At 46.9% G+C, this 13,187-nt stretch overlaps 1 protein-coding gene across 1 annotated transcript; it reads left to right on the top strand.

Moving 5' to 3' along the window:
• Positions 1-2,678: 2,678 nt before the first annotated feature.
• Positions 2,679-7,930, top strand: CUNH1orf53 (chromosome unknown C1orf53 homolog). The gene is made up of 3 exons (XM_032422405.1): positions 2,679-2,949; positions 6,351-6,452; positions 7,708-7,930. The coding sequence occupies exons 1-3, from the start codon at positions 2,686-2,688 to the stop codon at positions 7,777-7,779; spliced, it is 438 nt and encodes a 145-aa protein (XP_032278296.1). The 5' UTR covers positions 2,679-2,685; the 3' UTR covers positions 7,780-7,930.
• The last annotated feature ends 5,257 nt before the right edge of the window (positions 7,931-13,187 follow it).

Here is a 13,187-nt window from a genome sequence, read left to right as displayed (position 1 = left end):
AGAGTCCATCATCTCTTATGGTTCATCTCCCCATGAGGAGGCTTTTTAAAACAAGAGACACAATGAATGAAACTTAACTTGATGTGAAATGACACTGACTCTAAAGTATGAAGATCAAATGAAAATTGGAGGAGGCAGATAATCTATTCAGTGTCTAAATGATACTCAATTATCAAATGTTTGGAAATTATTTGTAATAATACATTTTATTAAGCTCTTAATTAGATTTGTCATTATATTTAAAAAATAAATGTCTATAAGAATGCACATACAGTGGGGCACCTGGGTGGCTCAGTTGGTTGAGCATCTGCCTTTGGCTCAGTTCAGGATCCCAGGGTCCTGGGATTGAGCCCCGCATGGGGCTCCCTGCTCCTCGGGGAGCCTGCTTCTCCCTCTCCCTCTGCCTGCCGCTCCCCGTTTGTGCTGTCAGATAAATAAATAAAATCTTAAAAAAAAAAATGCACATACAGGTAACTTACATGTGAACAGTACAAAACATCTTTCTCAGCCTAAGTGCCCAAAGGCCTTAACTGAAGATTTTTTTTAAAAGATTTATTTTTATTTTCTTATTTGAGAGAGAGATAAAGAGCATGAGCAGGAGGGGCAGAGGGAGAGAATCTCCAGCAGACTCCATGCTCAGCGCGGGGGAGTGGGACGCGGAGCCCCATCTCACAACCCTGGGCTCATGACCTGAGCTGAAACCAAGAGTCAACCAAGAGTCGTCGCTTAACTGACTGAGCCATCCAGGTGCCCCTGAAAAGGAGGATTTTTAAACCTGGGAATGGAGGCAATATAGAAAGCTTCTGGTTAATTCAGTGATCTATTTTACCAAGTGCTTTGAAAACCATTTCTAGGGGCGACTGGGTGGCTCAGTTGTTAAGCGTCTACCTTCGGCTCAGGTCATGATCCCAGGGTCCTGGGGCTCCCTGCTCGGTGAGAAGCCTTCTTCTCCCTCTCCCACTCCCACTCCCCCTGCTTGTGTTCCCTCTCTTGCTGTGTCTCTCTCTCAAATAAATAAAAATCTTTTAAAAAAACAATTTCTAGATCTTTTTTAAAAGTATTGTTTTTAAGTTTTGAAATAATTATAGATTCACAAAAAGTTGCAAAAATAGATATAAAGAGGTTCCCTTTACCCAGTTTTCCCCAATGGTTACATCTTACATACTTACAATACCAAAACCAGGAACTTGACATGGGAACAAGGTGTATATAGTCCTACATCTTATCACATGTGTAGACTTGTGTGACCATCATTATCAGAATACAGAACTATTTTATTCACACAAAGATTTCCCTTGCTCTGCTGTGTACATTCACACCCACCCCCTTATCCACCAATACAAAAGTTTTGTAACTCTGTTGTAAGATGAGTATTTATTTTCTATTTGTACCTGGCTAATCTCTTTCATAATGCTGTCCCCACCCTTTGAATTAATGTCATGATTAATAGGTCCTCATCCTCAATTTTAAAAACAATGCAATCAATCTGATCTTCCAGACTAATTTCCCTTATTCCAGAATTTGGTTTGGGAAAAAGCACACAAATACACCTGATTTGTGGTGGATTCCCTTCTCCAGTTTGGTCCCACCTTTTCATAGCTTTTCCTAAAGTCCCTCTTTAGTTTTCCTTGTTTTAAACTCTTTTCTCACATCACTGAGAAATCTCAAGATCCTGATAACTAATTTCTTATTCCAACAGAAAGGAAATAGATTTCCAAAATAGGATTCCAATTTATTAATTCGCTATGAGGTTTATAATGGACCAGTAGGGTCAGTTCGATCACCACCTACTAAGAAAATTCCAAATACAATTGCAGGGTTGCTTGGTAAATGCAGATACAAAAAAAAAGGGGTGGTGGTGACGGCCCTATGGTGGCTTAGTCAAACTTTGGCGTAACTCAGGAAATCTCCTCTTGCCCTCAGGGATCAATTCCAGCCCTCAGTTCTTCAAAACTGAAGAACACTGACAAAACGACTACTCTTCAAAACTCTTTTTCAGAAACCCAGGCTGAGGAGAGAGGCGGGGGGGGGGAGTGGTGTTCATTTAATTCTAACACCTGATATTGCCTCCTGGGCTTGTGCTAATTTTCTCAAATTCAATTTTGTGGGAGTCCAGAATAACTTTTACCTTTCAGACAGGAGATATAATCTTAGTTTGGATTTTGCAAATATTTAGCAACATGAAAATACTGCCTTTTCTTATTCAGTGTGCGATTTCACTTTTGGTCCTCATTTTAGGCTAGGCCAACTTTATTCCTAGTACACGTTTTCTGTGAATACCCAGCCTTTTCTGAACAGACCCACTCTGGTTATAAACAAACCTCGGGTATTTTGATCACTTTCTAGCATCTTAACAGGTGTGGCGATTATGCTGAATGGTCCCAAGTCAGGTGTGACATGAGAAAAAAAATGTCCATTTCTCACCACCGAAAACAAAATGGAATACTTAAAATTTAGGCACAAAGATTAGAAATGGCCCACTCTTCCGCGTCCCCGCATCCTGCTGGAGCTTCATCAGCCGCCTAAAAAGTCCATTTTTTTTACGCAGTCCGGGTCGAAGGCCCGAGGTCCCAGGCCGGCCTCCCAGCGCGCAGCCCGGGACCCGCGCCCCGGCGCCCAGGCCCGCGTGGCCGCCCCGCCTGGGCCCTGCGTTGGGCGCTCCGCCTCTCCGGGTCGGCGGCGGCCATGGCGGCCACGCAGATCCCAGCGCTGGCGCTCGCCGCGCTCGGAAGGCTACCTCAAGCCACCCGGCCACTAAAACTTCTCTGGGTCGTAGGAGGGTTCCGACAGCACCTCAGCTTAACCCTCTCCTCCGCTGCTCAGGAAGACCGCAGAGGCTCTGGGCCCCGCTCGCAAGGCGGACTAGAGGCAACGGGGAGGCGTCCGGGGAGCGAAGAGTTAACAACGGCCGAGCGGCGGATCGTGGACCTGCACGCGGTAGCGTGCGCGGTGAGGCCCCTCCTGCCCGCCCGGCCCCGCCTCGCCCCGCCTCGCCCCGCCTCTCCCGGCCCCGCCCCACCCCACCCAACCCGACCCGGGCCCGGCCCCGGGATCCGTGCGCCTGCGCGCCCCCGGCGGACGGAGAGGTCGCTGGAAGCCCGCGCAGTTCTTCCTCTGGCTTCGGGCAAGCACGCGCGCTTACCGCTCCGACCCGTTCGCTTGAAAACTGGCCAGTTCCCTATTATGGGCAAAGAGTTAACGTATATTGGTATTAAGTGTGGGTCCCTTCTGATCAGCGTCCGAGCTAAACTCTGGTCGCAGTTTGGGACCCATCATGACTGCGTGTGTGTGTGTGTGTTCGTGTGTTGGGGGCGGGGGTTGTTTGTATTGATGGAGGAGGTAGAGAGGAGCTGAGAAGTCACAGGAAAAGTAGGCTCTGTGTTTATCTGTATTATCAGTTAAACACTTTGCCATCCAATGATACAAATAATGCAAAATTTTTAAAAAAGATTAATTTTTGCTACTATCCTTTCGTCTTTTCTTTACACCGTAACACAGCACAATTGTAAAGGAAACTAATATCAGGCGTTTACATTCTTCCCAGACAATCTTGAGCTATGTTTTCTTCTGTTTGGAGGATTTGACAATCACTTATTAGTACCAGTATCACAACTTATCATCTCCGCTCACAGTTTCTAACACCTCAGACTACATAAGTTTAAAGGGAGCAGGTTTTATGTTGTTCAAAGTTTAATGTTGTTCAAAAATATAAATTTTTATTATCTTGAGAGAGCAAAAGAGTTCTAGTGTGAAGATACAAAAACAATGTAAAAGTAACCTATTTAATACACTGTGTGTGACCAGTACTTGATGTCTGGTGTAGATTTACCTGGTGTTGCTTGAACCAAGGGACTAGAGAAGAAAACCTTGAAGATTTTCTAAAATTGACTTTTTTCCCCCCACTGCCAGTTAGTAAGGCCCTGGGAATCCACTGTTTGGCTCATTCAAGTGTTGAAACTTCTGCATAAAGATTCATCAGGAAATGACTGGCAGCTTTTGATTGATCTTGTTTATATTCCATTAAAAATAACATGTGTACTGGGCGCCTGGGTGGCTCAGTTGGTAAAGCGACTGCCTTCGGCTCAGGTCATGATCCTGGAGTCCCTGGATCGAGTCCCGCATCGGGCTCCCTGCTCGGCAGGGGGTCTGCTTCTCCCTCTGGCCCTAACCCCTCTCATGCTCTCTGTCTCTCATTCCCTCTCTCTCAAATAAATAAATAAAAAAATCTTTAAAAAAAAAAAAAAAAAAATAACATGTGTACTTTGTTGCCATACCTCACCATATAAATATGGTAAATATAAGCAAAAGTTTCATTCTTTTTAGACTAAAGAGCAGTGGCTTGTAAAGACAGGTCAGCCTGGGAAAGGAGCAGGACTTTTTCTCACTTAGGAAATCATCCATGTTTCATCATTGAGTGTCAGTATCACAGGTGAAATGGCTGTCCAGGAGACCAAAAGTAAATCCCAAAACAAGTTTGTTGTTTTTCTTTTCAACAAATCAGAACTCCCCTCTCAGTGGTCCTTTTCCCACACCTCCAGGCAGATGGGTCTCTTACCTTTCTCCCCGTGCTGATCTGCATGACCGAACATCTTATTTTCCAGCCACTGGCCGCACTCCTGTCACATCTATGTCCGTTGCCACTGTTACCTGAGGCTCCTTTACTGAGGACAGATTAAGTTTGTGTGGGCAGCCAAAAAGCTCAAAGTTTCAAAATCAACACAGAAAGCAGGAGAGCAGGCGCAAATGCAGGAGCAATCTGTTTGTTAGGCTTATTTGCTAGATAATTGCCCTCAGAAGACCCCCAGAAACTATGAAAAGTGAAAAGTGAAAAGAAGACTGCTAACAGAGCTCCCGGTGTTTTTTTGTTTTTCTTCCAAGTCTTCAAACACGGGTTTCATAAATAGAGAACTGAGGTCTTGACAATTGGTCATTCTAAAGTAGTGTTTAGTGCTTCTGGTTTCATGTAATCTGCTTCTGTAGTCCCAAAAGATTTGAGAGGCCCTATAGACTGGCCTTGAGACTTGCTTGCTGGATTTCTGCTGCCGGGGTCTGGCTTGGCTGGAATACCTTAGAGTAGACCTAGACTTGCACTCTATGTGTCTTTTTGCTTCATGCTTTATTCATGGCTAAATTCTCAACCAGATTAAAATATTTAGCCATTAAGGAAGACACTCTGAAGAAGTAACTTGTGGCACATACAAAAATATGTTAGAAGACCTGTGCATGTCACACATATTTTAATATAGAAGTTCTATACAAGAGTGATGCAGAGTTACTTCATGGTAAAAGGGTTATATAAAAAGCCCTAGAAAAAGTTCCTCTACAAAATCTCGAGGATAAATAATATCACCCACATGGCCCAAATCCATAGAATAGGCTGCATTATTTCCTTTGCCTTCACACAGTGTACTTGGATTACTTTTAAAAAACCATGTTTGGGGGCGCCTGGGTGGCTCAGTCGTTAAGCGTCTGCCTTCGGCTCAGGTCATGATCCCAGGGTCCTGGGCTCGAGCCCCACATCGGGCTCCCTGCTCCGCAGGAAGCCTGCTTCTCCCTCTCCCACTCCCCCTGCTTGTGTTCCCTCTCTCGCTGTGTCTCTCTCTGTCAAATAAATAAATAAAATCTTTAAAAAAAATAAATAAAAAACCATGTTTGAATGTCAGTAGAGTATGCTTCCTTGACATCTGAAGTGGTGTAGTAAAAGTTTCTTTTGATCAAACTTGTGAAAGCAGTGAGTGTTAATATGTTAAAACAATACTTTTTTCACTTAAAAACAGAACTAACAACCCTCCCCAAAAAAGAAAATAGTGTAAAATGTGCAATGGAGTAACACATCATGAAGGTAAGGAAAAGTGTTCAATAATAGCAAGGTAATACTTTTCTGTAAGGACTGTTGGTTTTGATTAGCACCTTTTCTGTAAGTTTAAATCATTATCCACATATTTTAAGTACTGAAATTGCAACTGCAACTTCTGAGTGAAAGTTCATTTTCAGCCTCTTAAGCTCTTAAAGTCATCTAAATCACCTGTTATTAAACTTGTTCCCTAGAAACTGAATGAAAAATACCGGAGCAGTGGCTACATAGTTATTGGGTATAGAGGAGTTCTTGTTTTTCCATCAACTTCTCATTTTTCTCAAACTGTATATTTTCTCCTTATGTCACATAAAGTTGGATTGTATATAATGTTGGAATGCATTCAGTCTTCAGTTGCAAGTGCCACCAAAATTGCTGGGAAGAAGTTTAATGTTGTTCAAAGAAAAATTTTGCAGTGTTTCAGGAGTAGAAATTATGGTGAGGCGCTATGGTGAATATTGAGATTAATGAATTGTTTTATTTCATTATTCTTCAGGCTGGCCAGTTGCACTACGTGGATCCAGCTACTGGCCATACCGTGCTCACCCAGCTCGCCCACTTGCAGAGAGGGAGCTGCTGTGGTTCTGCGTGCAGACACGTGAGTAGCAAATTCTCGCATTACCGCAGCAGTTTTCGGTGCTTCCGTAACTTCGTAAATACCTGTTATTTGAAAAACAAGTCAAATAAAAAAGCTAAATAGACCTGGAGTGCACTTTTCACAAGCCACTTTAGCCAAGGACAATGAAGTCCTTAGGACCAACATAGGACCTTTAAAGTTAATGGCATTTGGTAACATTTCGCTGTGAACATCAGTCCCTTGAAATGCTGTGATTTGGAATTCATGGGAGTTCTTTATTACAAGGAGACTTTTCACGAGGTTTCAAATAAGTCACGTTCACTAGGCAAGTACAAAGGGGGCAGGAAAAGAAACCCAGCATATTGCAAACTAGTTTGCAAACAGCGTTTTTGTCTTCATTATTAGCCGAACAAATAGAAATTTGACCAGCATTGTGATGTGGGTTTCCTTTAAATGATAATGATTCCCCCCCCACTCTTTGTCCCCTCCTTCTGTCTTCCCTCCCTTCCTTTCTTTTCTTCTTCCCTCCCTTCTCTCTCTCCTCTCATTCTTTCCATGGCTGTTTTGTACTCTATCTTAAAAATAACCATGAAGCTACCTACCCCAAACTTAGTGCTGTACATTTCCTAAAATGTGTATTTCAGTGAATATATCTCTGTGCTCACTGATTAAGATGAACTAACTAAATCCTTCCCTATGCTGAGCAAGAAAATTAAATGGGGCTGGGTTTGTCACTGTAACTTTTTAAAAGCATACTAGTAAGGTAAATTGTTACATGTTAAGATTATAAACAGGTAACAACCTCTATTTACAGACCACTTTGACTTTATGTTTGGGAGCAAGAAGGTATTATTTCCTTTAACTGACCCACTTTACAATTAAGGACTAAACACTAAATGCATGTATTGGCTGGAGCCAGTATTGAAAAATTAAGCCTTCACTTTTATGTATGTTCCTACCTGTGCCATTAGCTGTTTCTAATCAAATGCATTAAGAGCTTTGCATGAATTGAGGACTTGAGAATTTTCTAAGAGTGAGTTTTTGACAGTAGAATTCTTAAAGTTAGAAGGATGCATTTAGGAAGTGATTCTTGGACCCTAATTAGGACCATTTGCCAGAGGTTGCCATTATTCTCCTCTTAGTCTGCAGGACCCAGTAGATCAAATGATCTATATAACATGATTAGAAGTCTCCTTTTCCACCATGAGAAGTATTGTACTTTTTCAAGATGCCTGTGAAATAATTCAATAATAGTTTTGTTTTATTTCTTCTGCAGTGTCCATATGGTCAAGTCAATGTTAAAGATCCAACTCAAAGGAAGAAATTCAATTCATATTTTTATGTTTGACAACAATTTCCTCTCTGTTCTCCATCTAATTGAGCCTGTATTAAAAAAAATACCCTAATCCAGAATTGCTCTCTGTGCTGTTAGTCCTTGAGCACTAGTTTAATCACAAGTACACATATTAAAAGAACATCAATAAAATGAAAAAGCTAGCAAATGTTTGTGTGTTTCTGAAGTGGCACATTGATAGTTATTTTCCTTTCTTTTTGCTTCATTATCAGACACATATGTTGAAGAAAGAAAATAATGACTGTGCCATTAAATAAATAGTAGCAATCGGGTCACATTAGTCACTCTTGATTTTTCTTATAGCCTCCGTTCTCCTACTGTTTTCTCCTCCGTGTTAGCAACCCAAGGGAGGTTGCTGGCAAATAGAAGAGTTTGAATACATTCTTCATTTTATTTATATCTGGAGCTATAAAAAGATGGATATAATGCTATATTGTGCAGCATATGAGGGCCCAAGAAGTGCCATTCTGCATCAAGAAATGCTCTCATCTTCCATCTGTTCTTTCGATAAAAACTCTAAATCATTCTGACTTGGAGGTCAGGCCGCTTAAGATGCCTCTGATTAGACCATTCTCACTTCTCTCCCCCGCAGCTTCCTTCTCCATGTCTTACGGCACTTCCCAAGCAAATCTATCTTAGGACATTTTATTATCTTTATACCCATTCCATTCACTGCGGTGACACCTTTGGGCATCAGTATCCAACCCAGGTTAGGAGCTCAAGGGACTATTGTTCCTACACTTTCTTCCCTGCTTCCCTCTGAGGACAATGGCCCCAGAAAGCCTTTTCCTTGCCAGTGGAGGCTGTTGAGTAAAATGAGGCTGCTGACCATCAGCCTCTTCTCCCAACAGAATCTGAAAGGTTCCCAAACATCTCAGGGGGCTTCCTTAGTCTCTGTCTGTGGCCTGAAATAAGAGTTTTAGAGATCTGAAGCAACCAAAAGATCCTGGTGCCTTCTCACACATTCGATTTAAAGTAAAAGCCATTCCAAACTGTTGAATAAGTGAAAAAGAAGCCCAGTAAAGTTCTGATTTCCCCCCTTGATTGTGATTTATGTTGTTATTTTTATGTCAAATACTAAATTTTTTGTTTCCCCAAATTTTTGGCATTTTAGTGCCCCAGTTTTGCTGGTGCTCCCACTGTGGTGCCCTAAGCAACCCTGTCCGTGGGCTCCGTGAGGTGCTGGCAGCCGCCTTGGATTAAACAAATAAACAAACAAAAAAACCAGTCTTTGTGGCCAGGTGTTGTCCTCTCTAGAAATCATTTTGAGGAGGTGAATAGGAGAAGGGGTCAGCATTATGATTGTGGAGGCAGTTAGATTTTCCAGACAGGTTTATGTTCTCCTGGGAGCCAATTTCCTTTCTATTCTCAGGTCAAGAAGCAACCAGATAGCTCAATGTTTTCCACTAGATTTGAAGATTACCAAGGCCATTTTCTGGGTTGGGGCTGGATGGTGCTTTCTTCAGCAGTCCCAAGAGGGAGAAGAGAAAGAAATGGAGCCTGAAAATGTCATCTTTCTGGAGAAAGAAGAGAAAGAGGAAAGGAAGTTCATTTTGAAAAGGGGCCCAATTTAAGGCCGTGTTTTGAGAAAGCCCCTTGACAAATGGAAATAACTTATGAGATGCCTCCTTCCTAGAGGCAGCTCTTTCCTCCTCCTAGTGCACTTCCTGCGGTAGGGAACTGGCCCACGTAAAAGGACTCTGATGTCCATCACAGATGATTCTCATGTGGAACTCTTCCTGGCAGAACTTCAAGCCTTGCGTGCAACAGCGAAGGAGCTGCTGTTGGGGGATGGGGGAAGCTCTTACTCTCTCCCCCATCTGGAGCCCGGGAGCCAAGGCCTGAAGTTCTCCGCTGTGGTTCTGTGGACATGCTTGTGAACCACACATCAGGGGTGGCAGCGGGTCGGTGCTCCCACATTAAACACAATATGGCCACATAAATGGGCCTCGCTGCAAGAGCTTCAAGCTATATTGTATTCACACATTGTAAAGTAAAAATTCAGGTTTCTTATTGGGTGTGTGTATACAAACACATGTGGATGCCGAGAAGTAGAAACTTCCCAGTTTAAATCAACTCTGGTGCTGCTCCACTTTCATGGTTTCTGGAGACTCCTATTGCAAGTCACCATAAATCAAGGGGCATTGATTTCTAGATTGTTTCCAATATAGAAAGACCCAGCGGAAACTGGGGAAGCTTCTTACGGGGTTTACCAGGGTGGAGGATGGGCATCGATTCCTGAAGCAGTGGTGCTTCCCTTCCCTGGGGAAAGGGCCCTGTCCTGGTAGTCCTCGCTGCAGGTGGATTGCAATGCACACTTCCCTCTCTTCAAAAGACACACTGGCCCCATTGATTTTTGCAGCGCAAGGAAAAGAAGGATTCCCACCCCCCCCCCCCACCCCCCCCCCCCCCCCCCCCAGTGAAACCTGCGGCTCCCAAACCTGATGTGTTTGGAAAAGAAGGGTCCATGAGAAGGTGAGATGCTACTGGGCCCTGCCCGGACCTTTCTTCCACTGCAGCGCCCCTTATCCAAGGCATTCCCAAAGTCTGTTCCGCAAGCCCGTTTCCACTGCCAGAAACCAGCCGGGCTTAATCTCCAGACAAAGCTAGGGAAGCGGGCTCAGTACCAGGCAAAGGGCAATCAGCGTGCTGCTTTCCTACGAGCACTTTGAGACCTCACAGTCCGTGGCTAGCCCAGAAGGAACCTCCCCCTCCTCTCCATACCAACACCTGCCATTTCATCTTCTCTGCATTGGACCAAAGGCTTGAATTTGTGGACATCTGCTAGTGGTGGAAGATTTAAAAGTCGGTGCTATTTTTCACTACCCTGCAACAATTAAAAGGTACTTCCGGGTGCCAAAACTATCCTCTCCCTTAAAAAAAAAAAAAAAAAGAAAGTCATATGTTTAAGTGTGTGTGCGTGTGTGTAGGGGGGGAAATTGTCAAGACCCTCTTGCACGCCTCTGTGGAGAACTTGATTTCTGAGAAAAGGTTGGGAGGAACCCACAGATATCTTTACCTAGAGGTTAAGTCATTCCCAGGACTCCCAGCCTACCAGGGATCTCTAGATACCCTGCTGCATGTCGGACGGAGCACCCCGGGCGCTGAGAGCTAACTGACCCTCGTCCCTACAAATAGTTTCAAGGTTGGGGTCATGACACAAAATCTCCAGACTTATGGGCCCTCCGTTTTTTAAGACTATGGGTGTAAAAGAGTGTAAACCGGGGAATCATAGGCTGTAGAGGGATTGGGAGATTCGTGACGACCGTATCTTCCCACTCGAAATTTGTACGAAAGTGTGAGCTCCTCTGTGCGCGCCTCAGTGCGCGCGCACTTGGCGCGCGCGCCCGTGCGTGTGTAGAATGAATTTGTTTGTTTGTTTGTTTGTTTTTCCCGAATATCTAAAACGGTTCGTGACCCCAAAGAGGATAAAAACCTCTGCTTCGGACAGGAGTGAATGAAAGCATCTAAGCGTTTCGGGTCAGTATCACCGTCCATCTGTGCGATGGCCTCGCTGGCGAGCATAGAAGCTAAACCTGAGAGGCTTGTCCCCTCCCTGGCCTCGAAAACGGACCAACACAGGGGGGTTCTCGAGGAGAGAAAGAGCTAAGGAGGCCAGAACGGGAAAGGGAAAGTCGGGGGGGGGGGGAGGTGAGGGGAACTTAAGAGGTAAACTAGTGGAACTAGCTGGCTGGTGGCACTGGCTAGTGAAGCCAAGTGTTGGGGTGGAACGAGGGTCTCTGTCCTGGATTCTCAGAGCCACATTCCGGGGTTTGGGATGGAAAGAGAAAGCCAGAGAGGGCTTGGATTCGGGGCTCCCGCTGGTTCCCTTACCACCCCTAAACTGTGTGGCGGAGCTTGCGGGGCTGGCTAAGAGGTGCACCTCTCCCCCCACCCCGGCACAGCCCAAGCCCCCCCATCCCACGCTGGTTCCTCAGGCGGCTGATAGGAGCGCGGGCGCCCCAGCCCTCGGCGCCCTCAGCCCACGCACCGCAGCGGAACAGCTCAGGTGGCACAGCGGGGAGGGGCGGGGAGGGAGGGCCGCAGCAGCACCCGGACCCGCATCCCGGAGCCGCCAATCTCGCGGCTCACACCCCCTTCCCGCATCCGCGCCGGAGCCTCCCAGCAATCCCCCGCCCCCCGTCTCCGCCTGCGAGGAGCGCACTGGGTGGGGGAGTGAGTAAATAATTGGCCAGAGGCCCGGCTTCCCGGTTCTCGCTCTGCTTCCCCGCGGCCTGACTGCGCCCGGGGCTGCTGGGGCGACGCAGCCCCTCGGGAACCTGAGACCAGGTAACCTGGCCCCCGCCCCATCCCGGGTCTGGGAGTCTGTCTGCGTTCCTGAGAATGCTCATCTCCCAAGGTTTGAGTCGGTTTTCTCCCGGTTAATCGCCTCCCCACCTCCTAGCCGGGGCGGGTGGGAGAGGCACCTCCAGCCCCCGCGCTGACCCGGCTGGGAACGCCGCTGTGGCGCGCGGAGTGCATCCCAAAGTGCTGGGTTCCTGGCGCCTCGCCCGGGAGCGCCGAGAGTGAAGGACCGGGAGGGGAAGGCGGGGATGTGGCGGGGGAGCAATCAATGGCTTAGCCCAGCTTCCCGCAGGAGCTACCGCCCATTCACGGTCTACGCAGGCACCAGCTGGCGGCAGCATCTTTTAGGTACAAGCTCCAGGAAGGCAAAGGCCGGCTGGGGGGCCGGGAGCCCAGGGCGCGCTGCGGGACCCCAGCACCCCCGCTGCGCCCAAGCCTCAAGATGCTCTCGGCTTTATGAGGTTCAGTTACGGCCGAGTCCTCCATTAACACCTCCCCTGATTATTGAGAGGCTGGAAGGGCTGAACGCAGCCTCAGAGCGCGTCTCCGCGCACCAGCCCGCGTCTGTGCCCTCTGCACACCCCTTCCTCCTCCCGATTTGGAAGCATAAACTGAAAATAAAAGACAAGTGGAAGGAGCTGCGGGGCAGAGGTGAGGGATTCGCGTCAATCGAGAGAAAGAGAGAGAGAGAGAGATTTCCATCCAACGGTTTATTTATTTGGATCAACAGAGGAATCCTCGGCGAGACCTGGGGACCAGCCCGCACCTCTGGCCGCCGCCTCCCGCCCTCCCTCGCCGAGCACCGGGTTCTTGGGGGAAACGTCTGGACCTCAAGGTAAGATCCCACGGGGGTTGTCTCGTCGGAGCGGTTTTCTGGCCTGGGCGTGCGCCCGGACGGCCGGGCACCCCAGGAGCGTCTCGGGCACTAGCGGAGGCAGGCTGGGCTTCAATCGAAGCCTCCCAGGACCCGAGGTCGCGGCGGGAGGAGCAGTTCGGACGCGCCCCAGCGGGGTGGTAGGAGGCTCCGGGGCCCCCGGGCCGCAACGCCCCGCTAACGCGCGGCTTTTTTCTGCCAGTGCAGCCACCATTACGGCGTG

This window comes from Phoca vitulina, unplaced genomic scaffold (assembly GCF_004348235.1).
Source record: "Phoca vitulina isolate PV1807 unplaced genomic scaffold, GSC_HSeal_1.0 scaffold26, whole genome shotgun sequence".
Classification (NCBI taxonomy): Eukaryota; Metazoa; Chordata; class Mammalia; order Carnivora; family Phocidae; genus Phoca; species Phoca vitulina.
This window is presented reverse-complemented; position numbering and strand designations above follow the sequence as displayed.